General features: G+C 35.7%; 1 protein-coding gene across 7 annotated transcripts in view; it reads right to left on the bottom strand.

Annotated features, from left to right (window-relative positions):
- Window positions 1-25,740, bottom strand: part of Ptprk (protein tyrosine phosphatase receptor type K) — a 573,501-nt gene that overhangs the window by 116,398 nt on the left and 431,363 nt on the right. For all 7 annotated transcript variants that reach the window (XM_008854753.2, XM_008854752.2, XM_008854754.2 and 4 more), the window contains exons 8-11: window positions 16,773-17,075; window positions 10,993-11,102; window positions 8,600-8,801; window positions 5,750-5,855 (exon numbers count right to left, since the gene is read on the bottom strand). In XM_008854753.2, the coding sequence (XP_008852975.1) occupies window positions 5,750-5,855; window positions 8,600-8,801; window positions 10,993-11,102; window positions 16,773-17,075 (721 nt within the window). The remainder of the gene's footprint in view (window positions 1-5,749; window positions 5,856-8,599; window positions 8,802-10,992; window positions 11,103-16,772; window positions 17,076-25,740) is intronic.

Genomic DNA, 25,740 nt, shown 5'->3' with positions numbered 1-25,740 from the left:
ACTGTGTTGCAAACATGTCTTTCCTTTATTAGATTACAGACCATGAAAGACAATGGCTATCACAGTTTTCAACTTTAGTGTCCACTCGGTCATACACCAAGTGTTGATTAAATACCTGTAATATACAGGTGAAATATTTTAAGTGCTGACGTCTTAAACTTTAGTGAAAGTCTATTGAGAAGCTAACCTTCTAGAAAGATGTAAATAATACAAAAAAATACATGATATGTGAGGAAGGAAGAATTACTCTGAAGACAGACAGAGTGGATGAATGAGACAGAGAAGGATAGGACTGGAGAGTGCTGCTTGCACTGGGAGGGTAAGAGAGCCACTCGTGATAAAGTGCCCTGTGAGTAGAAACCTGGCAGAATGGCAGATTTCAGTAACATGAGTATGTTTCCTAGTTATTTCTTCCTGTATAATAAATTACACTAAAATCCAGTGACTTAACACAACCAACATTTATTATATCACGTTGCCAGTGGGTTGGGTATTCCTGAGTGGCTATGTTGGATGGTTCTTGCTCAAGGTTTCTCCTTAAGAAAGAAGAAAGCTGTCAACTAGCACTCCATCATTTATCCACTGGAAAACAGGAAGGGCACATCCCCTTCTTTTTCTGGGAGATATAACTCTAAGTGCTAGTCTGCAGCATAAACATAAAATTAAAATGCCCTTTATATGATTAAACTGGGCCACTGACCTTATGTTCAGAAAATGTCACAAAAAGATTATGTTCATCTGTGCTTAAATTTTAAGGCATTGTTATTTGGATTTCAGTAAGGCTTTTGTGTAAGATAGTGAATAGGGCAACCAGGTAGAGTTATTTGCCCTCTTCAAACTTGTGGGGCGAAGCACACTATTCTGCAGGCAGACGATCTGGTGGCACTACAACTGAAACTCTGTGTGGGACTGAGTAAGCCAAAGACCACTGACATACAAGGTCAGGCTGAATTACTTCTATATTTTGATCTGTAATTATGTTATATTCTCACTGGACTTGAAATATTAGGCAATTCCTTTTTTAAATTTAAGATGAATGCTGGTTTTAACTATATTGTGACTATACCCTAATTTCCTTACTAAAATATATGCTACTTAGGTGCAAAATTAGATTATACCCACAAAATAAAATAACACTAGAATGGATAGCTTTTTTGTGAGCCTAAAATATAGAGTTTGTATTTGGAAAATTCTGAAATGAAATATACATTCATATATGACACCTTGTTATAAACTAAGCCTCAGGACAAAAGAAATCTGCATGCTTATAAATATTCTGTTGATTAGAAAAAGGATTAAGAGAAATTGTGTGTTCTATAACATTTACCCTAATTGTGAGATACAGTCATGATGAGTCATGGTGACATTTACCCTAATTGTGAGGTATAGTCACGAAGAGTCATGGTGGTAACTGTCAAGCGACTGTTATAAGGATAGATCACACAAAGGTGGTGAGATTCAAAGCTCTAGGTAAGTCGGGCATCAACTTTCCATCTTCAGAATGATGAAATTTTTAAAAGCTGTTGAAGAACCACACATGTCAGGACTGAACTGCACATACTGCACGGCCCTAGGCAGGCTTGGTGGGTAAAACAGAAGGCAGAAGGGTTGGTGCTGCTGAGCACTTGACAGTTTAGAATGAGTCTTTACTGAGGTGCTTCTTACTGCTTCTGCACACATCATGATCTCTTGTTGTAAATGTTGGTAAGGCAGACAAAAGACACAAAGTAACCACAATTTTTGGAAAAAAACATGCATCTAAAATTTTTATTTATTTATTATTTATTTTTATTTTATGTGTATGAGTGTTTTGCCTGCATGTATGTAAGTGCACCATGTTGATTCAATGCCCATAGAGAACAGAAGAGGGCACTGGATCTCCTGGAACTGGTGTTGGGAACAGTTGTCAGAAGCCATGTGGACGCAAGAAACAAACTCAGCTCCTCTGGAAGAGCAGCCAGTGCCCTTAATTGCTGAGCCATCTCTCTCCAGCCCCAAAACATACATTTTTGATTTGGGGTACTGATAGTGAAACTATTAACTCTTGCTCGATCATGTTGAAGACCAGACTTTGAAGTCATAGTTGATTTTTCTCTTGGTGGTCTCTCACTCCCAAAGGTGCTATATCTCTCTTCCCTCTTAGCTTTATGCATCTGATCTGTATAAGGCATGTAACTGTGCCTTTACTTCCATTGCTACTGTGTTGATATGACCCGTGAGGACTGCTCACTGGGACCAGGTTACCTCAGTCTGAATTAGCCTCAGTCTACTTTCCATGTGTAATCTCTCTAAACTGCAATATTATCCATGGCAGTTGCTGCTTCAGTCCTGTGGTCACCTTCAGTTTTCAAGCTGGCAATTAACATTTCCTCTCTCTCTGGACCTCACTACCTCTCCAGCTTCCGGGTCTAACAGTTCACCAACAGACAACCTCAATGACCTGAACTACTTGCTGTGCTAGAACATACCATGCTATATCATATGTCCCAGAATCTGCTTTGCGATCTCTTGGAAAGCCCATAGTCCCTTCTCTTCTCCAAAGTCTCCAGCTTTACGTAAAACAAACCTTGGCCAACCTCATTTCTCCCATTCCTTAAAAATCCAGCTCTTGTCCCACATTCTCTTTCAGCTGTTATGGCTTCATAATCAGTCACTGAGTCTGTCACCCCACATTCTGGATCGCCTTAGGTGAATTTCTATTCCAAATACACACAGCATATATGGATTGCTATGGAATCTACAAATATATAGAAACTAGTGTTAGTTTTAGTTATCTTAATAAAACTAAGCTAAAATCAATATACAAGCTCTGTATAAGAAGGATTTCTCAGTTACTACAAGAGAGTTTAGAAAAGGGAGCATATTTCACATTAAGATGATCCAGTGTAGAAGAACATCCATTTCTACTGTAGTTGGGACAAATGGATGGTGAAATGCAGGCCAACAGGGGCTACAGATGTAAAAGGGGAAGGTGGAACCCAATATTTAGGGTCAACATCAGAGGACAGTGGGATGTTATATGGTTAACTGGATGCAAAGACATTTGGAATTTTAGGGCCACAGACAAAGTAAATGACAGCAAAATCTCCCAGAAGAGAGACTCTGCCAGAGTGACTTAGAATAAAGAAACAGTGGACAGTTAAAAGTTTTAAGAAAAGCTGAAAGGCAGGGCAGGATCCATAGATTGGGGGCTTTCACTTTAAAAACAATTAGGACACTGGACTAGATCACCACATGATAAGACCCCAGTTATTATTTGGTTGATTGAAGGCAGGAAGGTGGTCCAAGGACAAGGAGGTAGCACTACCTACTGGAAGTTTCCAAAAGTAAAAGAGGCAGAGTCCAAAAACCTCAACAAAGGCCAAATTGTCTGTCTACAAAAGCTTAGTATTGCCATCTTGCTCTACCTGCAGGTCAGCTGTGCAAAGAAATATGAGAATGTTAGAAAAAATCAGTGTTTTCCTTTTAACAACATTCATTTAGAAAGTGCCATATTTACATTATTATTATTTCATGTTCTAGTACTCTAGTATACAAGCATATTTTGAGTGTACATGCAGTTTTTGAACACAAATGTGTGCAGGTATGCATTGCTGTGTACCATGTGGCTCTCAGGAGGGCATCTAGTGTCACTCTCTGTTGCTTTCCATCTTATTTTTGAGACCAAATTTCTCACTGAACCCAAAGCTCATCATTTCCATCAGACTGGCTGGCCAATAAGCTCCAGGAATCCATAATTCTCCATCACCCATGTGGCCATACCACTTTTCACGTGAGTTGCTGATAACTCAAAATCAGGGTCTCTTGCTTGACACCAGGCACTCTTACCCACTGAGCCACCTCTCCAGCCCCTTAGCTTATTTTCTGAGCACTAGTCTCCTACACTGTATAATTTGGGGTTCAGTCACTGGGCTCAAATTCAGAAATGGTCAAATGTCTTGCGAACAGATACAAAGAAGAATAAATCAAGTCAGAAAGATAAATGACTATTAAGGATTATTTTTGTACAATCACTAGACTATATGAGTTCTTGGTGGTTAGAAATCATGTGATACAGAAGGGTAAACAAGGGAGAAGAAAGACTTTTCATCTAAAAATGTAGAAAAATTACAGAAGTCCTGAACAGCACCTGAAAGCATGGAATCTACAAGTTTAGATACCTCTGGTACCCTGACAAATTTGGAAAAACAAAAGACACTGTGGTTCCTTGTGGTCATTTTGTCTTTGGTTTACAATGCCAACCTAATACATGATAAAAGTTTATGAGAAAAAATTTAAGTGAACGAAGAGTTAATCATATAAGCTATTTGCATAGGGATATGAAAATAACACACTATGTATGCAGTTTACATAAAGTAAGGCTGAATTCACTCAACTAACTTTTAAAAGATAAATCCGAGTACTTATCTTACAATCCCACAGCTTATTTACACAGCATTGGCAGACTGAACATCTACTAAGTACTTCCTCACAGGTAAGAACATGTGAATGACCGTGATTACTTGTCAATAGAGAAAGATGTGGAGTGTGGCATTTTCTTTTTCTCCTTCACATTAGCAATCAAATTCACTCACAGATCACTGATTCAGGAGTAGCACTATACACTGACTTTGAATTTTCAAGTAGCTGGTGCTTTGTAAGTATTTATGTTACAAGCACACTTAACCATCTCTCTTTTTCCATAATGTGGTCGTAGTCCCCTGAGTTTTAGCCAGATGGGAATTAAGGCTTTTCTTTAAGACTCACCTTCTTTAATCAACGTATTTTTAATTAAGAAAAAGTGTTTGTAGAACTCTAGTGACATTAGACCTCAGTTTCCATCAGGTCAAGTGTATTCATTTTATACAGAGAACAAAGATTAATTTTTTAAAGAAAAATATATAAACAGCACTAGATGACTCAATTCTGGAGTATCTGCACTGAATTTGGTGCCTTCATTTTATTATAGACGTTGGATTAAAAAAATTCCCACATATCTACCATATATCTGCATATCATAAACACATAACTCATATCCACATACTACATATCAAGTAGAAGTTTGCTTTAGTTTTAAAAGTTCATCTAATTATAGCTGTGCAAAATTTAAAAGCCTGAAGTAATTTGACCTAATCTCCCAAAATGATATGGCTCAGAATTTTCTGAAAGATTAGAAGAATTAGGTAATGTGAGAGATTTCAATATAGAAAGATAAAGGAAATATTAAGCTGAACTTTAATATTTATTGTGGAATTTCTGCTAAGGAGAAATCCAAGATTAGAAAGGTCACTGAAGCTTTGCTTTTTGTAACTATTCTGCTTTTATTTCCTCTTGTTTCAGTCATTCATGTGAAATTATTCATAAGTGAGGCACTGTGGTACACACGAGTTATTTCTTCATTCTGTTTCTGGCAATACCTTCAAAGCTTTTCTGACATAGACAACAACAGAGAACATGAAGTGAAATGGGAATAAACGAAAAAAAAAAAAAGGAGCAACAATTTTAAATATCACAAGGGTGAATGGGTCAGTAGACGAATATCTCAAAAAATCCCTTAGAATTTTATCTTAACTATAGGCTTATTTGTAGACTTTGTACAAAAGAAAAATGAACAAACAACCAGGAAACACAACAAAATGAAAACATTCCTGACATTAATTGCCAAATGAATGACTCTTAGGAATGAACCACTTTCTTTGTTGCTAAGCAACCATGGGAAAACATTTCTCCACTGGCTGATTTTACTTTAAACTGTTATTTCCTCTCTTACCTGATAGGTGCACCTTTGGCTTGGGCTGGTCTCAATAATACTGTGATTGTGGTTGCAGTTTCATTCAGAGAGGCATCAATTCCTTCATAGTCAGGTAGAGTCGGTGCTGCAAACAAATCAAACGAAACGAAAGTTCGATTGATTCATAGCAATATATCATAGGTTGCTATGAATAAATGATCCTAACAAGGGAAAAATCAGTATAATTCCTAATTAACTATAGTGAACTTTATTTTATAGCATGGCACTGAACCTTGACTTCAGCAGAAAAAGCTTATGAAGGCAAAACTGTTTAATTTTAAAAGCAGTCTACTGAGATATTCCAAATACTTTACTAAGTTGTTTTTATTTTCAGCTTTCTGTGATATTGAAGTCAACAAGAAAGAGAGAGGAAAGTGGAGACTGGACATTGAGGAGGAGTCACATATGGCAGCCTGGAGTGTGGCAGAAAGGAGACACACACTACCACTGCCCAGGGCCATTTGTGCTTGAAAGGTTACAGAAAGGCCCAGGATTCTTCTCTGAAGCATTTGTTCTAAGATCACAATGGAAACATGTCAATTAACTATGGTGAACCAGAAAGGAATTCTTAGTTTTCAGTAAGCAAGAACTAGTGTATCAATTGTTACATTCTTGAAAAGAAAAAAGTAGAAATTTAAAAAAATATTTGATACTGTTTAATTGAGGCTTAGAGGTTTCCTAATCTTGAACTTTTCCATACCAAAAGATATTAAAGGGAAGGGTACTCATTGAAACATGAGCATTATCAGCCAAACTTGACAGCAAAGGCCAAGTGACAAATTTTTGGAAGAATTTCACTCTGTCATTATTTAGTAAATACAAATGATAAGCAAAGTTTTGTAAGATGTGCTATAAACATAAAAAATGTATATTCTCTGAAATAGAACTAAAAGTAGAACTAACATATGAATGTGGGAATAAGACAGCTAATTTGGAAAAACAGTGGTATTCACAGATATAGTACCACACTTCATTTTTAAAACATTGAGAAATATAATTACTAAACTCAAGGGATTGATAACTACAAATCATCTTAAAATTTTATGTAGTTGCTAGTTGCTCTCAATCTTATAGTAAGGGCAACCACGTTTCTAAAGTAAAATTGAGTACTCACTTTTAGGTTGCAACAAGTAAGATCAGAGTTAAATAATTCAGAGAACAACAGATTGGTGTTTTGGTCTACAATTATAAATTTCCTGTTCAAGATAAAATATCTGAACTTTAAGAAATTTACATCTATTGCTAATTAGCTCTCAGGAAGGTATAGCTGCATAAAGCTGTTTTTAAGCTTATATAAAATTTACAGCTATCTCTATAGAAGTAGTTTACTCAATTATACAGCTGTTGTTAATTATAGACGGTAGGAAACTTGCCATAACATCACCAAGTCTTATATTCAAATAAAGTGATTCAACATTTTAGAAATTTTCCAGCAGGAAATGAAGTGGCAGCTTAATATATTATTATTTCCTAATCTAATGGATATCTTAAAATGTTAATTTTACTAGAATATTATTATAAATAAAATTGTATGCAAGACAAGATATTGGATAACTTTTATTGATAATGTCAATTTTTAAAATTTATATTATACTCAAGATATTTCCAAATAAAATTTTCGACTTAAAGCAATTTAGATAGTGTGTGTTTTCATCTTGATTCAACTGTGTAGATTTCAGAACAATCTTAAAAATTTATAATGTGTATTGTGGTGGGCTACTAGTGCATATTATGTATAGCTATTATGAAAATGAACTAAAGAAATTCACAAAGTCAAACTGGTATTTAGTATGTGGCTGATTTTCAAAACACTTTTTCAAACTTAACTAAGTTACACATAATATATATATTAGTAATTTTAAATAAGATGAAATACTTTATTAATTACAATAGACTTAGGGTGCCTCACAATAATACCCACCCTATAAGAAGTGAAACAAGTTTAACTGATGATTTGACTGAAGGAGAAATAATATCTGTAAGCAATCTAGTCAAATGCACATTATAAAATTGTGACTATAATAGAAAGTGAAATCTAATTATATTTGCTGACCAACTTAAGAGACTCCTGCATGTTCCTACTCTGAAAAATCTGATGCATTTATGTGAGACATTTTATGAGTGAGAAAGAAAAGTTTGTATTTGTTTAAAATTATTAGGATGTTAAGGAAAATGGAAAACAGAGAAAGTAGGAGGTATTCTAATATTAGAGCTAGAAGCCTCTACTGCTGTTAAAGTCCATGTATAGTACATACCTGAAACCATAAAATCACCTCTTCAAAAGCATAATAAAAGGCCTATCAACCTTTGTAATAAAGTTGGAGAGATTAATATAATCTTTTATTTGTTTACTTTTACTTTACATGTATGAGTGTTTTGCCTGCATGTATGTATTGTGCACCTGTGTTGTGCAATGCCCAAGGAGGCCAGAGACGTTAGATCCCCTGGAACTGGAGTTACAGCCTATTGTGAGATGCCATGTGGGTGCTGGGAACCAAACCCAGGTCCTCTGCAAGAGCAGCCAGTGTTCTTAACTGCTGAGCCATCTCTCCAGCCCCTGGCAAGATTTCTAGTAAAGACATACTATAACGTTTTAAAACATTGCCATTTTTAATGACTATTTGAGAAGTGTGTGGATTTGAAGAGATAGCCAATAATAATTTGTATTCAAATAGTAAAATAATACTATAAAGTGCCCTCAACCCTGCATAGTGGCAAGAAAGATTCATTAAGCCACATTAGTAACATAGTATATGACAGAGTCTCTAGGATATGCTGTGATGAACCAGGAGCATAGGCAGTTTTACTTGCATCTTATCATTTGCTTACCTGAGATATTTGTGGTCACATTAATGGCTGTGGCTGGCCCAAAGCCTTTGACAGTGCTGGCTCTTATGAAAAACTGGTAGGTGGTTCCAGGGTGCAGATGCATAAAAACATGGTGTGTACTATTCCACAAATTGGATACAGTCTGCGGAGGCCCGGCCACTGGAACTGCTGGGTCGAATGATCTTATACTGCTATAGCTCACCTGTTTTAGGAAATGTATTTCTTATTATGTATTAAATGAAGGCATAATACAACTGTATGCTATTTCTTTCCGAATAAGTTAGTAGTATGTAAGGGCCTCATGTTACATTTTTTTTTCTACTTCTTTTCTTTCTAGTTTGTTATGACTAAATCTGTCTATCTATCTATCTATCTATCTATCTATCTATCTATCTATCTAACATTCATCTATCTATCCATCCATCCATCTTCCATGTATCTATGTATCTATCATCATCCATTAATCCATCTATCATGTTTTTCAATCTATCATCTATCATCCATCTACTATTGTATGAGATGTACATCTAACTTGACAAATATATATGTATTAAAATGTTCAATCAAAAACCCTTAAGAGAAAGGAGAACAAGAAAGGGTGTGTGAATATATATATATATATATATATATATATATAGAGATCAGAGACCAGGTCTCCTTGTAGCCCTAGCTGACCTGGAACTCGCTATGGAGACCAGGCTGGCTTTGATCTCATAAAGATCCACCTGACTCTGACTCCTGAATGCTGAAACTAAAGGCATGTCCCACCACACCCAGCTAAGAAAAGGCGTTTTTTTCTTTTTTTTCTTTTTTGAGACAGGGTGTCCTGGTAGCCCCAGCTGTCCTGGAGCTCACTATGTAGACCAGGCTGGCTTCGAACTCACAAAGATCCGCCTGCCTCTGCCTCCCAAGTGCTGGAATTAAAGGTGTGCACCACCACGCCTGGCCCAGGTATTTTTAACAAGACATACTAATAAGTTCATGTGTATATAGTCTACTTCATGTAAGTCTTTTGAATGCTCTTTCAAGGTGTAACATGTTTTCAATACAAAATAAGTCCTTAAATGGACAGTGTCCACGTATGCTTCCATGAGGAGCTGTTACCTTACTGGAAGATCTGAATTTTAAATTAGGTTTTAATATTGTTTGACTATTTATGTAGCGCTATAGATTTTTAAAAGTACTACTAAAATGAATGCATTTTATTCTGTAAACAAGAATTTTAGCTATTCCAATAATACAGTGTGAAGACTGTCAGAAGTATGTTAAAATCTCTCACCCATGTACATTGTAAAAAATCTAATAAAAATTGCTCTATTTAAACACGCATTGTACATGCACAGTTTCTGCTTTTATACTTTAATGTACATTAAAATAGAAAGTCTTCAACAGAAAGTTTTTAAATCTCTGTCTAAAGGGTATGTAACGAATTTTATACAGGCCTGGTGCCTGTGACCTCAGCTACTTGGGAGACTGAGTTAGGAGAATCACAAATTGAAGGCCAGATTAAGTCACACAGTGTTTTCAAGGCCATGCTGTGTAACTCAGCAAAACCGTCTTCTTAAAAATGGTAAAAGACATCAGGCATGATGGCACATGCCTTTACTCTTAGCGCTCAAAGCAGAGGCGACAGGTCTCTGTGAGATGGAGGCTAGCCTGGTCTACATAACAAATCCTAGGAGAGCTGAGGCTACAAGGAGAAACTCTGAAAAATGGGGAGGGGGAGAAAAAACAAATTCTACAAAACTAATATTTAGAGATAGTCAAAAGCACCCATCATTCTTGGCCCTATGATTCATTCCATAGGCACTAAAAATTGAAATGTTTATGCTGTAATCATAACTGAGTATACAGGGACACAACTGTACAACCAAAGTAGCTTTATTTCTTCTCTTTAGTTTCTTATAGCTGAAAACAGTGATTTATACTTAAAGGTCTAACAAAATTCAGAATCAGGTTTCAACCTATTTTTCCTTTTTGGGGAGGTGGGGAATAGTTACTTTGAAACCATTACCATTTAATGGCCTCTCCTAAAACAGTGTGATATAAGTTCCTTAATTTCAGAAACAGGGATATTATTAAGTGTTTTACAGGCTTATTCATTATAACCATAAGTCAGTCTATTTGACAAGGACAATCGAGATCCACCAACACAAACACAGATGCAAAAACAAGTCTGCACTCTAAGAATCTGAAAATTCTAAATACTCTATGATGCTTGAGGTTTTTGTTCAATTTTAAATAGAAGAAATTGTGAATGAAAATAAAGGAGTGCCTATGATATTTTCATCTTATTACTATTCTATCCTCTTCCATTACTTCCCCCTCACCTTTTCTTCTTGGCTACCTCATTCTTTTCATCTATGTTTCAAATAACATCCTTCTTCCCGTACCTCATACTGAGTGATGATTCCATTTGGCTCCAAAGGCTCTTTCCAGTTCAGGAAGATCTTGTTTTCAAAGGATGTTCCTTGGAGGGATTTGACTGGCACAGGCCCAGGCACTATAAATACATGCATCAGTGGTAAGAACACAAGCATCATAAAGACAAAAAAATTAGTCATGCCAAATATATGAATGCAATTTAAAGTTGATATAATGCAGTGAAAATATGTCCTTAGAAATAAGTAATATGAACAGTTTCCTGACTTGTCTCTGAAACACAGACCCCAAAAATCAGCCTTTAAGTTTCTAAAGCAGAAAATACAGAAATGCAAAGTTATTTTTGTTAAATGAATATTCTATCACCTTAGAGAGTGGTAGTCATGCAGTCTAGTTTCCACTGTTGTATACCTCTAATAACACGAAGATCTGATTTGTAATTTGCCTCAAGAACAGAGATGTATTTCCCTTAAAGATTGTTTGAAGATTATGATAAACCCCTAAAGAGTCTCCATAAACAAAGTTCATAAAATAATGAATTATACTCATAATTAACACTGCTTAGATTCAAAAGCCAAATCACACAGCACTGACTTGAAATGCCCATTAATAATCACCCTGACTTTTATAGCTATACTTATTAAATTTTCTATAATTAAAAAGACAGCACTGATCATTATAATTTTTTAAAAGTTGTTAAAGATAAATATGTTAAAATGTAACTGCTTCACTCTTCTAAACGAATTTTACTTTTTCAGAGCTAAGAAATTGGTTTCTTAACAACAAACAGGTTTGCATTCAAGGATCTCTTAACATGTTTGGTTTTGCCATTTGTTGGTTCTGAGGACCAAGCCCAGGGCCTAGCATCTGCTACCAAGTGCAGTTCCAGCCCTTGTGTTAGAGGAGACTTAATTGCAGTCTTTCTTTGTTTTTGTTGCTGCTGTTGTTTGATTTTGGGCAGGGTCTGATGTAGCCCAGGTTGGCTTTGCACTTCTCATATAGCTGAGGATAGCTCAGGTTGGCTTTGAACTTCTATAGCTGAGGATGACCTTGAATTTATGATCCTCCTGCTTCTACCTCTAGAATGTTAGCTAGTACTACAGGGAAGTGAAAACATGCCCTGTTTTATACTGTGCCTGTGCTTGGGATGCAGTCCAAGTCTTCATGCATGCTAGGCAAGCATTCAATCAACTGAGTACATCCCTAGTTCCAGTTCTTAGTTGTGAAAGCTTAATAATTAGCAAACCCAGAGTATTTAATTATGTGTTGCTTATTGTTGCTAAAATACAAAATACTTCAGCTACTATGAATTTATATTTTAAACCTGGCTATTTATTCATAAAGGATTCTAGATTCTACTTCTGTGTTTTACAAATACATCTAACATACTGGTGTATGATGTTTTATGATACATCTAACACGCTTGACTCTGAAAATTCTTTTTGAAAATATCAACCCAGTATTGGGCAAGTATGTTTTTTTAATTAATATTTTCCCTTAATCTAACGTTTCAGTGAACTTCACACATGACATTATCCAGAAATGCCGTTTCGAAGTATAGAGCAATTTCATGAGGATTGAAATAAATTAAAAATCACTGGATCAAAGGAAATGCTTTGTTTCATGGCTAGCAGCATCAAGAAATTCTGAATGATATGTCACCAGAATAAGATTTATTTCCATTCTACAAGGAGACTATGAATGATATTATGACCTCTGAGAAAGGCGACATGTGGTGGCACATAAATAATAAATTCATAAAGGAAAGAAACCATATAAACCAAAAGCATGCCAGCCCTAACTTTGGAAGGTATGTCCATGCCCCTGTCAGGTGCGCATCTCTCACCCCGGCTCTGTGCCATCAGCATGGGCCATTCAACGCATCAGGGCAGAGGTCCTGACAGCCACTGTGCACAATTTCTGGCTATGCACAGGCTGCCAGGGACATTGGTTTTTTGTCCAATGTTGTTGTTTCCGTTCCACTGAAATGACAGTTTAGGATTGCAGCCAAGGAAAATACACTTTTTTCTTTACACATTCTTCAAGGAAAGTGGCAAATATAGGTAGGAAGAGGCGAAACCCCATATAATGAGGACTTGTCATTAAAACAACCTATGTTCACCTAACATATTTTGGTCTATGAACAATATGAGATGGAATGAATATACTTCAAATTATTCACAACTAGGGGAGGTTTTAAATGTTTGTATAATTCTGCATTGAAAGACAGGAAGAAGTGGACAGTCACTTTCCTAAAACTTAGATATTTTTACCCTTTCTCGCATATAAGTTCTACTGTGCTAATAGATTCTCCTTTGAATACCTACAGGTCCCACGTACAAGAAGGAAAGCATTTGAGAAAATTATGAACAAAACGTGGCAATCTTCACTTGGACTAGTGTAGTGAGTGGGAGAAAGGACTATTTCATTGGCCTACAACAAACACACAAACGAAGGTGGGATGAGTGTGGGTGCAGACCATTAATATTCGCCTGTTTTCTGCATTTTAAGGAGGATGATAACTGTGCACACATAGGACATGTCTCTAGTTATAATTTTATAAATACAGAATGAAGTTGCTAAAGCCGTTTCATGTCTGGCTACAGATTGCAGAAATGTCACTTCACATTCCACACCAACAACTTTTAATGGAGAGAGAATGCTGACTTTTCTTCCTGTGTCTGTGATTTATATGAGAGCTGCTTCAGCTATTTTATTTTTTTTTGTATAAGGAAGTCGTTCAAATATAACTTCCAAGATGGAAAAGAAAAGGAAAAATAAAATAGGGGTGGAGAAAGATTATATTGAACAAGCAGTGTAGCCTTTAAAATGTAATCAATGTACATTTAAAAATAGCTTTGTAGTCTTAGAAATAATGTCCCCAAACAAGCTTTTCTGCTGAGCTAACCTCATAATATTGATTTTCGTGAATGTGGGAATAAAAAATGAAAACAAAACCTTATACAAAAAAATTCTACCCATGCATTAAAAACGGTGTGCAATAAATTAAATATAAATTCTATCCTAAGGTTCTGATTGGAAATGGTTCTAGCTTTAGGAGTTTGATTTATGGCTGTCCCCAGAATTCTTTTCATATAATTATATCCCTTTATTAGATGGTTGATAATTTATTCTTTTCCTATGTATATAGGGCAGCAATAATTTAGTAAGATGGACTTAATCAGATCATCATAATCCATTGATCTTCACAACAATGATTTAGTTATTCTTCTCCACCTTGGAACATTAAGATACATCAAGTATTCTGTGTAGAAACTCTGGCTCACATGGGCAGACCTGAAGAATGAGTTACTCATAAATACTTCATAAAACATTCTACATCAGTCATTAAATATTACATACAACAGAAGAAAAACCAGAAAAAGAAAACACTCTACCACTCAGAGGGGATTACTTTGTTGTCATACTATGAAATAATAATGCGCAACGTTGTATCACTGAACCCTGTAACATATTGTTCAAAGCAAAAGTTAAAAATAAAATAAGACCTGAGAATAATAGTGAAATTAGAATCTAGAAATACCACTGCATATACATGAAACTGACTCCAGGCAATCTAAACATCACAGTTATGATGTGCTTGATCTGTTTAGAGTAAAATTTCACAGTAATTTATTACCTGATTATTAACATAGTCATCTTTGTAACAAAAAATGTAGTTTAAAAATTTAATGCAATTCAAGAAACACTATAAATGCCTGATTTGCATTCTTTTGTTTGTGGGAAAGGCAAACTAACAAACTAAATCAAAGGATCCCATGAGGAGAAATTGCATTGTTAAAGTGACTGGCTAAAGAAAGAAAGGCACTCACATGGCTGAATTTTATCATGGTTTTGCAGTTTAAGCAAGCCAACAAAGTATTTGACTACTTTATTCCTAAAAACATGGATTACAAACCTCTAGTGTGAAACAGACATTGCAACCTCTATCCTGCTTTACAAGAAGAGAAACTTTCCAGAACATCTGCACTGAGACTTCCCATTTCTGTTATTAACCTATGAACCCATTACTCTTTCCCATTCCTTTATGGATACACACATTTTTTTTACACACACACACACACACACACACACACACACACACACAGAGGGGGAGGTGGGGGAGTGTCAGGGAAGATTAGACTGAGAGTTTTTATGTTTATAAAGTAGGTCTGATTTGTTATTTAAACAAATTTTTGTTTTTGTTTTTGTTTTGACTTGTTGTCACTGGTTTCAAGAAGTTCAACCAACAGAGTAACTGAGATAGGCACTTTTGATTAACTCAAACGTGTCAAATATGGATTCATCATGAATAAGTCTCAAGTTTTTTTTTTTTTCTCTCTGAAATGTTAGTAATATGAGAATGGCTTTAGGACTACATGGACTCTTTGCTTCAGTACGAGCTAAATCCTGTGGAAAGGCTCTCAGTTTTCTATAACAAAGCATCAGGACAAACTAGAGTCACTTCTACTTTTCAGAGTAGAAAATGTGAAATATGAAGTATTTCTAGAAACCATGGCACACTGAGTTATTTTGTGGTTACCTTATACTTGGTAGGCACCAAAAGATACAGATAAAGACACAGGAGAGGCTTTGAGGGCCTGGTAGTAAAATACACCCTTTATTTTGAAACCCAAATAAAAATGCAGGCCTTCCATTAAGCTATTCAAGAAGACATTTAGAGTGGACAGGCCTCACTCTGCTCTGTCACTTACACAGAACCAGAAATGTGGAAAGATTTGTAAATCTGGATTCCCAGTTAAACTGTGCCTCAGATCATTTTATAGCAGGGCTTCTTCTTCCTACATACATTCATTTACAAAAGAAAATGTACAAAATAAATGTCATACTAAAGACACATTATTAGTAGTAGAACAGTAAGAGTTTTGACCTTTTTGTACACATTTTTGTTTAATAAGGAAATGAATTGACATTCATGTTAATGTACTATGTTGTTAGGACAAAGGTGCACATATTATAATTCTCTTGCCTGCGTGTATGTAAGTGCACCTGTGTCATGCAGTGCCCATAGAGGTCAGAAAAGGGTGTCCGATTCCCCTGGAACTGGATTTACAGATGGTTGTTGGCAGTCATTTGGGTGCTAGCAATCGAACCTGAGTCCTCTGCAAGAGCAGTCAGTGCTCTTAACCTCTGAGCGATCTCTCCAGCCCCCATATTATATTATTATAAATATGTGTTTTTATGACTTAATTATCCATGAATAGCATAGAAATCGGACAAAGTTCAGTATTTTGGATTGTAATGAGATCTATATAAGATCTATTATTTTCTTTAGAGCTTTTATTTAGACTGACTAATACAACCTGCTGTCTTCTTTTATATTTAAACTCAAATAAACCCATCTAGAATTAAATGGAGTGGGTAAAATTTTTTTTCGAATATTAGGAAAACAATGGCAGCCAGTGTTGTTTGTAAGGTGCTGCTACACAATGTTTGTCATAAAGTGAATTTTACCAATAATGCTATGGATAATGAAATTTTTTCACATTTTGTAAAAAAAAAAAAAAAATCTTTAAGCTTTTTATGCCATTGACGCTTTTATTATCATTGTTAAAAAGAGAAGCCTGGATAGGCACATGCCATTTAATGTTTAGATTCTTCCTGAGGAACACAAGCTCTGTTAAAGGAAAACTCTTTTCAAAGTTAACGGGCATGGAGAGAATTTATCAGATTTCATATACCAGTTCAGTATTGGGTAATGAATTTAAAGAAAGCACACTGTTCCTGTTATAAAATCACCCCTCTGGAAGACAATGAAACAGGAGCATACCATCTTCATCAGTCTGAATGATGGTCTCTTCACTCTCCTTCCTTCCCTCTGGGTTGGTCAGGATCATCTTGAGACTGACATTCGTATAAGGTGGTAGATGGTTCACAACATGCTGAGGGGCTTTGGGGTCCATGTCCAAGCAGTCTGCCTTGCTCTCATTGTGGCCACGGAAGTAATGGTAGCAGATAGTGACATTAAAAGTGTGGCAGCGAGTAATGTTGTAGCCCAGGGACTCCCAGTCCACAGCGATGCGTCTTGCCTGTATTTCAGCAATCTTTAAAGTCTTTGGGGTCCGCATGGGTTCTGGAAAACAAATGAAAGATGCAGGCAGCTGTCAATTAGACTGTGAATTGTTCTGAAAGAGTGAAAGACTGAACATGATACAGCATACACAAATCCAGGGAACATGGATAGCATCTTTGAGTTTTAGGTTTTTTATTCATTCATGATTTTATTCTGGAAAATTGCAATCAGAGACATTTTTACCAATAAGAAAGGAAGCAAAACATAAAATGACAGTAATCCATAGTGTTCAGGAACTTGGCAGCAACACAAAACACTGGTTATGTGGAAACAATGCCTTACAGTTGTCTCTGTTGTCGCTGTCCAGTTCCCTGTTTCTCTACGTTTGTCATTATTGAGCGAGGGGATTAGCTCATATATCACACCGGGTAAGAGTCAACGTGTTCTGCTCTATGATTTGTCATGTCACTAAGCTATGGTGTACACTAATTAGTCTAATTGTAACACTAAACTACCATTTACCAAAAATGACACAGATATTAATTAGCACTAATTATTTCAGTGATGATGTTGTTCATCAAAACAAATAAAAAAATCAGAAAAATTACAAGAACACATGTGGATATTAACACTGTATTCTCTCCGTCTTGATCTCTTTGTGACTTCTTTTCCTCGAAAACACTCAGGTCTAACAACCCATTCGCTGTCACAAAAACCAAACTAGGAAGTGATGATTCACTCAACTGGAAAATACTGGCAGAACTGAACACTCCAAAGACTGGAGTCCATCCATCACTGACTCCCCACAGTATTCTTTCCTCATGCAAGACTTACTTTAATCGTCTAACTTAATCAAAATAATTACTCTGTGAAAGTCAGGACCATGGCAAATCATACACAGTTCAGAAACCAACACAACAGCAAAATGTTAAGACCCAGAGTAGACAAAAGCAAAAAAGTTGAAGCCGAGGTCAAGATCTTACTAGTATCTCCCTTAACTCACTAAGGATGGTCAATGCCATTCCATTTCTATTTAAGAAAATCGGTGGGGATAATAGAAATGTGAACACAAATTATTCAATGTAGATGTTTTTATACAGTTTTTAAATTTAAGATTAAAATCTCAATTTTGAAACAAATAACTAGTGGGCAATACAGAAGTAAGGCCGAATTAGGAATTCAGTTCACCAGATATAATGTGGAATGGGAAACAACCTTGAGCAGTCATCAATTTAAAACCTCAAAACTGAAAATTCCTTACATATACATGCAAACTCAGCTTTCCTGTTTAACGACTTTGGCTTTTTTGCTACCTCAAACATATAAATAGAAAGATGTGGCTTACTAATCATTGCGCTACATCACTTTGCATATTGAACCCTAGGCTCATACTTTCCCTACTAGGCTCCAGTGAAGTGATGATACTTTCAGTTTGGACCAGTCTTTGTCTCCACTGTGGAACATGTGACAACATAGTGCAGCTACAATAAATCCAAATGTTAAACTGTAATGTTACCACCGCTGGGTAGCAACAAGACTGTCTTTAGTGCCCCAGTCAAGTTGAACCACACTTTAGTCTAAAAGGTATATATTTGTATTCAGATGTGGAAGAAAATATCTATAGTATGTAAGCAATTCCTTTATAGCAGTGACAGCAAACAACACTGATAAAGTCTCTATTTAGTGATGCTTAGATGTAGCATTTATATATGTGTTTTCATGGATCACCTCCCTTTGAATCTGACATTTTCTCTTTCTATGCATTCTTCTACCTTTGAGTCATCATCCTCTTTCAGCTGCTTTTTCATTTTTTAATATTTTATTTATCATTTTATGTGTACGAATGTTCTGCCTGCATGTACGTAAGTGTACCCGAGTCTTGCAGTGCTGAAGAGGTCATCAGATCCCTTTGGATCTGCAGTTACAGACAGCTGTTAGCCACCATGTAGGTGCAGGGAACTGAACCAGGTCCTCAGCAAGAGCAGACAGTGTTCTTAACTATTGAGCCATCTCTCCAGCCCCTTACCTCTCTTTTCATTTTGTCTCACTATTCAGCTTGTGGTTATTCCACAATCTAATTCAATTTCATAGAAAATGAGAGAAAATAGTATCCCTCTGCATGTTCAACAATCACACAGCTCAGAGTCAATAAAAGATGTATTTATTACTTTTTTTTAGAAAGCGCATAGAGTCATCAATAATTGTGTTAGCCTGAATTTAAATGTTGCTGCATCAACAGTGAAATACATGTGATACTTAATTAAAATGGAGAAAAAGTAAGTTATAAATTTTATACATGTGTGTTACTACCAAAATTTCAGTGACCAATACTTTATTAACACATATAAAATAGTATTTTTACTGAATTTTTGATAAGACAGTTTTTAAAAATAGTTTTCAAAGACACAAAGAAACTTTCAATAAGGTCAATATGTTGCCTCCAATTTCTTTTCAAAGAACTGAATAAGTGCTATCAAGTGCCCTAGTCTTGATTAAATAGAAATTTAAATATAATTCTATAGTTTTTTTCTTGTTACATAGCCCAGGCTGACTTCAAACTCATGATCTTCCTGTTATTACCTTTAATGCTGGTATTATGAACATATGCTAACATGCTTTGCCATCTAATTCTACTTGAAAACATTCATAAACATACATACAAAGATAAGTATGCACAGTTGGAGGACTAAGAGTTACTATGCAACTATGTCTTCTTTAACAGAGATATGCCTTCTAAAGGTTTTCAGATTGTATGCAGTAAGAGTTTCTCAACTATGTAAACATACATACACACATTTATGTACATTTATGTATGTAAATGATCTATATGTATGCATATGCGCCCATGTGACTGGCACTCTTCCATGCAGGTCCTCTGAATTCTATTGGTTTAGCCTGGCTGATTATTGCATGCGTATGGATGCTTACCATCAACACTGACAAGGTAGTTCTTCTGCACTGAAACCCATCCAAAGAAAATTTTGCCAGTGAATTCAGCAATAAAGTGCTTAAATTCCTCATCATAATACGTTATCAATAACTACATTACATTATTGAGGTATGATTACATAAATTAAAAAAATTAATTTCTATGTGAGAATAATTACTTGAATTATCTGGACAACTGAGAGCAGGCAGAGAGTGGAAACCACTAGTTATGTAAACCCTGGGTATAAGGACTATCTCAAGTGTTAAACGATTTGAAGAAGCAGTCTTCCAGATGAATGAGGCACATGAGAGAATACTGCAAACAGCACGCCAAATTTATAACAGTGACATAGCAAAATCACGCTGGTAAAACATGGAAACCATATTCCTCTGTCAGATTTGGGGAATGTGCCAAATGTTCCTCCCTCATTCTTTTTTTTTTTTTTTTTAACTTTCCAGTTCTATTTTTTTAATTGGGTATTCCATATACATAATTTTATATTAAAGCTCCTTCTCTTGCCCACTTGGGCAAAATGGGAAACTGAAGAAAGTTATATAGTAAAGTTTTTATCAGGAACTTTGGGAGAAAGACAGAAATGGAGAGAACTTACAGCAGCAAATGGTTACATAAAAATGTCTACATCAAGTTATTCATCTATTATGAAACAAACATGTACTATAATGAAAGGATTCTACATTCGCTGGAAGGTGGTGAAATGAATAAAACATAGTATTTGACCTAAGGATCTAACCATTTATTTATTGAGGATGATAAAACAAGAACAAAAAAACTGTGCATATGATGTAAGTGAGACATGAATGGAACATAATGGTATTTCTGAATCCAAGAGGGAGCGATGACTTCTGTTTGTCAAATAGAGAAGACACATGCATGAAGTCTCAGAAGACAGAGTCAAGATCTATAGACACATTTTGGATAAATAATACAAGAGATGAGGAAAAAAGAGGAATAAAATTGTGGAACAGAATTGTAAAAAAGAACATCTGATACTCCTATTTACAAATGCCCAGTAGGATAAAACTTAGGAAAGACTGGTCCAAAAAATACTGAGCAATTTTGATGTCATAGGAAAAGGTTGAGTTGAACTAGTCAAAGAGTGCTTCTGGGAAGAAAATTAGTAGTGAAAACAACTGCTTTAGAAAGACAAATTTGGAGGTTGTGTCACATGAAGAGACACTGGGGTCTAGAAATTCAAACATTGCAATAGGTTAGGAGAGAGTAAGGGCTGCATAAGAGGGTCATAGCAGGAACACACGGTGTGATTCTGCTGATGAGGAAGAACAACTGAAAATCTGGAGGGCTACTTGAATGAAGATATCTAAGTGGGCATTATGTAGCTAATGTGCTCAGAAAGAATGGTTTACAAAATTATGGTGCATTTAAATAAAAACAAATCAAGAAGATGCTAAGAGCCAAAATGATCTAGTAATTCAGTACCATTTACTTATCACTTTCCATTGGCAAAGAAGTATGCTAGGAAAAACAAGGAATACAAAAGCCAATTGAACAAAATCCTAATTTAGTAAGCAAAGCATACAAACAACAATTTTTAAAATAACTTGAGCGTGTTCTGAAAAGATATTCGAACAAAGGGATTAGCCCACCTTAGTAAAGGGGTGAAGTACCCTCATTTGTAAGACAAGAAGAAAGTAATAGAGGGAAGAAGAAGAAAATAGATGGAGGAGTGGAAGAAGGAAAAGAGATGGAGGAGAAACAGAGAAAGAATACGGAGGGGAAGAAAGAAAAAGAACAGAGACAGACCAACAGTGTGGAGAGCATGAAGTGAGTGGACAGTAACTCAACTGTTCCTGATACATAGTACTACAAATACACTCAAGAATGCGCCTCAGAGAGTTGGTTAAAGTCTATTGTATGGTTTAATGCTTCTCACAATTTTCTTAGCAAATGAAATCTTAGGGAGGCTAGCTGCTTTTCCAGAGAACTGTTAAAACAATAGAAGAGGTCCATATCAGAAACTAGATCTTTAGACTTTTATGGCACCCCCCTCACCACAGTGTGGCCTGGCCACGGGTTACTCCAATCCAAATATCTGAGCCATGTTCTATTGGTTTTCTTAGATCATTTAAAAAATGCTGTTGCCTCAGCTCATTTTGTTATGGATTAAGGAACCATCAAAATCATGCAGCCAGAGCTTTTATTTGTAGAGCAACTAATTTAAGATAATGTTTTTTATTATCTTTATAACTTTCACTGCTAAAATTGTACTTGTTCCACTGACATTCCAGAACAGACTTTAATATTTTTAATTGAGGCCCAAGGTAGGGAAACAAATTACTCCAATCGTACGTAGTCCATCAAGTTGGCTTCTTGATGATCAGGGGTTTGTGAATCTGTTTTGCATCATGAACTGAAACAGACAAACCAAACACATCAAATGTGAAAACCAAGGGTTAAAAGTTCAGATTCATTTTCAAACATGGAAAATAAATATGAATTCTGCTATTCTTTGTAGTAAAATGTTTGGAGATTGGAGATTATGACATGCGATTAGGAAGAACTTGGAGAAAAGTTCTTTGATCTCAGGATCAAGTGAAAGGAGGAAGCCTGAGGAGTGTCAGAATTCTTTCTGATAATGCTGCAGGCTGGTTTTAGAATTGTCTATTTGAAATCTCTTTCTACTCTATACTTAAGATTTTATAACCTAGCTATGTACAAACATGATCTAGTTACATGCTTCTACAATTATTGTGCCCTTCTTGCTAGAAAAATATAACTATGTATCTCAATATAGTAGTGTGTATACACACACTGTATCTCAAAAAGAAAAAAAATAAGAATTCAGCATAGGAGCATGAATTTGTATATTTAATAGAATCTATCAGTGTGGCCTCCTTCACTCATTTCTTCCTTGCTTCATTCCTTGGGTACTAGGAATCAACTCCAGAACTTCATCCATGCCACGCAGGAGCTCTACTACTGAGCTCCATCTCCAGCCAATCAGCATAGCTTATTCATTTTGTGTAATAACTGCGATGTACAATAGAGAAAACAGAAAACGGTTTAGCTTGAGGTTGGAGGTTAGTGAGTCAGGAGCTGCTCAACATTAAGATGGTAAAAGAGACACTACAAAGTCAATCTCTCAGATTATTCAACTATTTTTTTAAATCTGTGTTTGTTGAACATACAATGACTCCTCTCCTAAATCCTCGGTCAAGAGGTGCAGGCTGGGTAGAATCTGTGACCTTAGGACTGACAGGAATTAAGAAAGCAAAAGTCTGCATGCATTTTGAAACATTGTACTTGGAGAACAGGGTTGGAAGGAGAGGAAACATGTAAGAACGTGGCAAGAAAACTGTATCAAATGTATAGCCTGCATTACAAAATCATCTCACACATAAAGAAATTACACATCACTGTCTACACTTCAGTTCTAAATAGATCAAACCTGGGAGGTGTACCTGAGATAATTTTTATGTTAAATGTCGAATCTGATTTGAGAGGATAAAATGAAGACAACTTTGATACTTCTCTAAAGGTTGATAAAAGTTAAGGAACAGGGAGATGGGAGCCTGTTCACTCTATAGTCATCTCTCAACAGCAAGAAGTAGTACTAGGTAACAGATAAGAGAAGTCATTTTTTGAGGGGTGAGGGGCACTTTCTAAACAATGCAAGGCTTGACAGGTCAATATTCATGTCCTTTTGTAATGATAATCTCTTGTTAGTCTAAAAGAGTTGTGAAAACAAAAGCTTTAGCAGCTACAAAAGAACAGAGGGCAGGGATCATATTTCCCTAGAATCAGCTTTTAATGATAAAACTTATCCAGCTGTCAGTCAGAGAAAAATAGAAGATATCCCAGAGCTCATGACTAGAAAAAAAGAAGAAAGATCTTGTCAAAGATGTATACAGACTCGGAACACTGAAGCCTGTGAGTAGCTGCTTGCTCCTGGCTGTCTTTTCATCAGAAATCTTAGGAGCTCACTGCAAAACACGATTCCATTTCCATTTATTGAAACAAATAAAAGGAAAGTGAATTTTCTGACTGTCAGAGAAAATAACTGCTAGTGTGAGATAAAATAGAAGGGAGATAAAAATTTTGGAGCATGAGTAAATTAATAAGAAATAAATAAAAAGAAAAAAATGGTGCTGCACCTTGGTAAAGAAACACTTGAGATTGTTAAAAGGCATTTTTTTCTATTCTCACCTTCAGGTCTTGTGGGGTTTTTCTTTTCTTTTCTTTTCTTTTCTTTTCTTTTCTTTTCTTTTTCTCATGGTAAGGATGGAGCATGACCAAGGTTTTACATTTCATGTCTTTTCTATGTTACAGCATCATTAGCCACACCCAAAAGATTTCATCTCTGCTCCCATGGGTCAAATTGCATTAATGGCAAGTTGAGAGGATGACTTGATTACTGTGGTAACATGAGGGAGCCTCAGGACCAGGAATAATCACAGGCCAACTGTCAGTTCTTTTGGGTTTCTGGCTGAATGGTTCAAGTGACATGCTTGGACTCAAGGGATACACAGTGACAGAGGGTGCTTGGCTCACTCAGCTCTCCTGCAGAGTCCCAGTAATATTTACTCTGCGCCACTGGAACCATACAAAGCACATCATCACAATCTATGGCGACAAGCCATCCCACTGCTCTCCAGAGTCTTCCCAAAGCTCACCAGATAATCCTAATAAAATCAGCCTTAGGATCTGATCTACAATGGTGCCAAGCAGCTGACTTTTTAAAAATTAATATTACTGGAGTGACATGAATTAAAAAGAAAAATATGGAAATGATCCTGTTTCCAATAGACAAATCTTCCTTCAGATCTTCTGATGAGACCTAATTTTCAAAATATGTATAACTGAAAATTCAGAAACCTTTTACTATTTTTCATTCATTTAATACCATTGCAGTGTGTTAGAACTTGGGACTAAAATCAATAAAAGCACTTTGATTCATCTCTGATACTGTATATCACATGTCACTTTATTAAACTTAAAAACTTTCTAAAGGTAGCTACCTGGAAAAATAGAAACAAAATAATTTGTAGAAGAAAATAACATCATTTACTTTTTTTGAAATAAACTTTATTTTCAAGATTTTTTTTTGCAATAACATGAATTAAAGACCCAAAAAGATACTGTCTTTTAGGTAACCTTTAAAATGCTAATTACAAAGCACAGAGTATAAACAATGGGGTGGTTTTAAATGAGCTGAAAACAGCCACAACAAAATTCTGAATTTTCAATGTTTTCTTCTCCCTTAAAGAAGATAAACTACCTTCTCTTTAGGATATTCTGAAAATGACATGGATATTTTGCATGTCTATTATAGTGAATGGACTATAGCATATGCTGGGAAAAACTAAATTTTATGAATAATAAAGCAGATTATCTTAACCTCTTAAGATAAATAAAGCCTAGAATCCTTGTTTTCCTCTGTAAGACAACACAGACTTCATCCAGTTCTTCATCCCTATTGGATTCTGTGTTCTGTGTCTCTTTGCAGTTTCTCACAAGCAGAAATAACCCTATTTCCCCATCCTTTGGTTTTAGCTTGCCTTGTTTTAGTTATCAGGATGAACAAAACAAAAGGATGCTAATTTTCAGCCTGTATCACATTAAGCTCTGTGCTGTCTGTTGGGAAAAAAAATGAAATACCTTGATGAATGCTGTAAGAACTCTGCATTTTGATAGAAAACTCTGTTTAAAATGTTGATTTAGATTTACTTGCTAAGCTTGCCTGTTCTGCCTGATTGTATCTACCACACATGGATGATTAACCTAGTTGAAATGCTAAGAATTGAAGTGCTGTAAACC

This window comes from Nannospalax galili, unplaced genomic scaffold (assembly GCF_000622305.1).
Source record: "Nannospalax galili isolate Female #2095 unplaced genomic scaffold, S.galili_v1.0 scaffold327, whole genome shotgun sequence".
Classification (NCBI taxonomy): Eukaryota; Metazoa; Chordata; class Mammalia; order Rodentia; family Spalacidae; genus Nannospalax; species Nannospalax galili.
The sequence above is the reverse complement of the archived record's forward strand: the minus strand, read 5'-3'. Positions and strand labels throughout refer to the sequence as shown.